Below are 4,339 nucleotides of genomic sequence, written 5' to 3'. Positions count from 1 at the left end.
CCCTCCCCCCCCCCCCCCCCAAGACCTTTCTGGAGCAGAAGTCTGCCTCTGAGACAAGAATTCTCAACTCTGTGGCAAAAGACATTGTCTGTGGGGCACAGGAAGATGTGTGGACTGAGGAACATGGTGCCTATGACCAGAGGACTGTCTTATCCCCGGGGAATAAGGCCACCACTGAGGCTATAACACCAGGCAGACACTGGGCACTGTAGCCAAAAGTGATGCCAGGCAAGACTCTGCTCGAAGGTCCTCTGGGCTCCTCTGGACCTATGTTCCACAGACACTGGTCTTGGAGGACTCCAACAGTCTGGGCCAATAAGTAGGTTCTGGACAGCTGTCTTGATAAATGTGGACATCCTCACATCCATGAATCATGAGAGGAGAGGCATCCTGCTCCTATACTGGCAGGAGGAACAGGGATCAGGAACTGCCTCTCCATGCCAGGGAGAGCAGGCAGCCTACAGGCTCCACTCTTGGCCCTGGAGGCAGCCAGATGGCCCTGCAGAACCTGGGAATTGATGCTCCAGCAATGATGGGGGCAGGGTGGAGGACATGAAAAGCAAAAAGGTCTTGGGACGTCAGAGACCAGGGGTGGACCTGTTATAGGCCCCTCTGAAGCTCCACCTCCCTTAGCGGCTGAGGCTTACAATGCTCTCTCCCAAGCCAGAGCAATTTTTTCCAGCAACTGTAAAGAGCCAAGAAGGACTCTTGAAGTGTTCATAATTACTCTGAGCCAACATTTACCAATTAGGATGTTCAGTCTTAAAATCTATTATTTCTGGGATAGCCCAGCAATAAGAAGCTATCATAAATGCAGTGAGGGCCTGAGTCACAGACCCTCGGCACCTATATAAAAGCCAGATGGGGGAGAACGTTTCTGTAACCTGGTGCCTGAGTCACAGACCCTCGGCACCTATATAAAAGCCAGATGGGGGAGAACGTTTCTGTAACCTGGTGCCAGTGGTGTGCAGAATCTCACAGGCTGGCCAGCTTAGCCAAATCACCAAGCTCCAGATTCTTGAGACCCTATCTCAGAAATTAAGGCAGAATGGCTGGTGTGGTGGCACACGCCTTTAATCCCAGTTCTCAGAAGGTAGGGGCAGGTGGATCTCAGTGAGTTCAAGACTAGCCTGGTCTACAGAGTGAATTCCAGGACAGTAAGAGCTACACAGTGAAACTATGTCTCACGAAATCAGATCAAAACAAAAAGACCCACGACGAGGACAACAACAACAACAACATCAACAACAACAACAAAATAAGGTGGATAGTGATTAAGTCGATACTTCACAACATATGGCTTCCACAAACACAATTCTGCATGTATGCATACACACAAAACTTGCATAGCACAAACAGGGGCTGGAGAGATGGTTCAGCCGGTAAGAGCACTGGCTGCTCTCCAGAGATCCTAGGTTTAATTCCCAACACCCACATGGTGGCTCACAATTGTCTGTAACTTCAGTTCCAGGGGATCCAAATTCCTTCTCTGTCCTCTGAGGGCACAGAAATACATGCACAAAGAATATCCGTTCACATCCTAAAATAAAAACGTAAATACTACATTTACAGATCCAGACTCCCGGAGTCTGGTAAGAGGCTGGAGGATGGCAGGCAAGAAGGTTGGGGAGAAATGGTACTCGCTGGCAACCTAAGTTCAAACCCTGGATCCCACATAAAGGAAGAAAGTACCAACTCCACAAAGTTGTCTTATAATCTCTACATGCGCACTATGGCATCTGCACAGCTCCACTACATCACACACGTACACACACACACACACACACACACACACACACACACCAAATAATATTACGAATTTTGGGGCTGGAGAGATGGCTCAGCAGTTAAGAGCACTGACTACTCTTCTGAAGTTCCTGAGTTCAAATCCCAGAAACCACATGGTGGCTCACAACCACCCGTAACAAGACCTGACGCCCTCTTCTGGAGTGTCTGAAGACAGCTACAGTGTACTCACATATAATAAATAAATAAATCTTTAAAAAAATAAAAAACAAAACGAATTTTGGGGCTGGCAAGATGGCTTAGCAGGTAAGAGCACTGACTGCTCTTCCGAAGGTCCCGAGTGCAAATCTCTGAAACCACATGGTGGCTCACAACCACCTGTAATGAGATCTGACGCCCTCTTCTGGTGTGTCTGCCAAAGAGAGCAACCGTGTACTTATTTATAATAATCAATAAATCTTTGGACCAGAGCGAGTGGGGTTAACTGGAGCGAGCAGAGGTCCTAAATTCAATTCCCAACAACCACATGAAGGCTCACAACCATCTGTACAGCTATAGTGTACTCATATATATAAAATAAATAAACAAATCTTTAACATCATTTAAAAAAAAAAGAATTTTGGAAAAATAAGATGCTGCTGGGAGAGAAGTATGAGTCACTTGCCGGCTAGGCAGCCCTTGCTGCAGCTGTGGGGTGGCTTCCTGCCACCTACTCAGCAGGCCTCTATCTATCTATGGCATGGCCTCCAGGTCCCCACTCAGACCGCTCTGGCCATTTGCACTGCCTCCCTGAGCCCAGAGCATTTTGGGGGTGGGGTGTCTACCTGGGACTCCTACAAGCCCCACAAATAGTAGTTCTCTCTCCTCCCAGGTCAAAGCCCATCCCGCCTGTCAGCGGTCTGTGATCCAGGGATATAGCTCAGATCAGGTGGGCTTCCTGCTTTGTCTGGGTGCTGGGAGTCATAAGATGGACAGTCTAAGTCCGAAAGGGGAGTGGTCACAGCGGCTCCAAAAATAAAAAGGACCAATTCTGGAAAGCAGGCAACAAAAGGAAATCAGGAGAGGGTGGGAGTGGGGCCCAGTCCTTACCATCCACCACCGCTGGACATCCGGGGGAAGGTTCATGTTATCTCTGGTCCAGACTGGTGAGATGTTACCGTCAAAGTGACTGTCAAACCATTCAGAGGTGCCGGCGTCCCCCATGCAGCGACTGCAGGCACAATTTCTCCCCGAAAGCCCCTCCTTGCCGAGGTGCTGTAGTCCGGAGTAGCCTGGTACCAGCTTCACCCGGTGTGTGCCGCCCAGAGCCCCCGAGTCCAGGTAGGGCAAGGTAGCCATGCTGTGGTGTGAGTAGGTGAAGAACAGGGACATAATGAACACCAGCAGGAATGCCAGAGAGAGGAACCACACACGAAGAGAGCACTTCATCGTGCTGGCCACGGGGCGGCTGTCACCGTGGCCAATCCTTTCCCGGCCCGCTGCGGGGCCAGCCACGGTGCAGCCTGCTTGTTCTGGCAGCACGTAGAAAGGGCATAGGGGCACGAGGTGTGACAGGGGACTCTTGCCACACCTTCCCTCAACAAAAGGAGAAAGCAGGAATAGCCTCCCTCCCTCCCCACCCCGTCCCTGAGCCACCGGAGCCTCTCTGCTCAGAACTTCCTCAGGTCTCTCTCAGTCACTAGCTGGGCCACAAAGACTCTGCGTCTTCTGCCACCCCGTCAAGGCAGAGGTCAGTCCATCTCAGTCCTCTAGTCCCTTGAGAGTGCTGACTGCCAGTTCCGGGGACCCCCCTCTTTGGTGGCTTGAAAAGGTCCAGTCTGGAGCAGTCTGGGTCCTTGTGGCTCATGAGCAGACGCTAAGGCTGCCCCTGCTCCCCTGCAGTGGGGGATCCCTGGAACCCTGATTATAGCAGAGAGTGCACGGGCTTCAGGGGGCCTGCATTCCAGGCACGAGTCCTCTTCACACTTGCAGGCCGTCCTGGTCCAACTCCTTGGCCAGGGGAAAAGAGCCCGACTCAAGGCCAGAAAGAAAACCAGTGATCTTCATGGGTGTCAGGGCTGCAAAAAACCCAAGACCTTCTGCGAAGCGTCGGGCCTGCTGCTTCCCATCAGAGGTGCTGGTCCTTTCTCCTGGAGATGGCCGCAGCTCCACCAGTGGCACAGTGGATCACAAAGCACCTATTCTGTGCTGTGGGGTCCTCTGGAGCTGGGAACAGCTGCTGCTCAGCAAGGTGCCAGACTCTAAGCCATGTGGACCGGCAGAGCTTGTGTGGTCCTCATTGGGACTCCAGACTCCTTCCTGGGACTGTTGGCCTTGGCAGGGCAGCTGCCCTGCCCACCCCTGCTTCTGAGCTGAGGCTGTCCTGCCCTTAGCTCCTGCCAGCAGTGATCCCCTGGCAGGCTCTTCGTCACTTGTCAGGCGCTGGGCGGCCACAGCATGACCCTGAAATTCAGAGAGGAGAAAGAATATGCCGCTAGACAGTAGAACCTGAACATACGTACACATGCATTTCTCTCTCTCTCTCTCTCTCTCTCTCTCTCTCTCTCTCTCTCTCTCTCTCTCCTCCTCCTCCTTCATTCTCTCTCTCTCTTTC

At 52.0% G+C, this 4,339-nt stretch overlaps 1 protein-coding gene across 1 annotated transcript in view; it reads right to left on the bottom strand.

Annotated features, from left to right (window-relative positions):
- Window positions 1–4,339, bottom strand: part of St3gal2 (ST3 beta-galactoside alpha-2,3-sialyltransferase 2) — a 54,312-nt gene that overhangs the window by 13,426 nt on the left and 36,547 nt on the right. The window contains exon 2 of the mRNA XM_029532584.1: window positions 2,836–4,188. Coding sequence (XP_029388444.1) covers window positions 2,836–3,174 — 339 coding nt within the window. The 5' untranslated portion in view covers window positions 3,175–4,188. The remainder of the gene's footprint in view (window positions 1–2,835; window positions 4,189–4,339) is intronic.

Source organism: Mus pahari, chromosome 20, assembly GCF_900095145.1.
Source record: "Mus pahari chromosome 20, PAHARI_EIJ_v1.1, whole genome shotgun sequence".
Lineage (NCBI taxonomy): Eukaryota > Metazoa > Chordata > Mammalia > Rodentia > Muridae > Mus > Mus pahari.
This window is presented reverse-complemented; position numbering and strand designations above follow the sequence as displayed.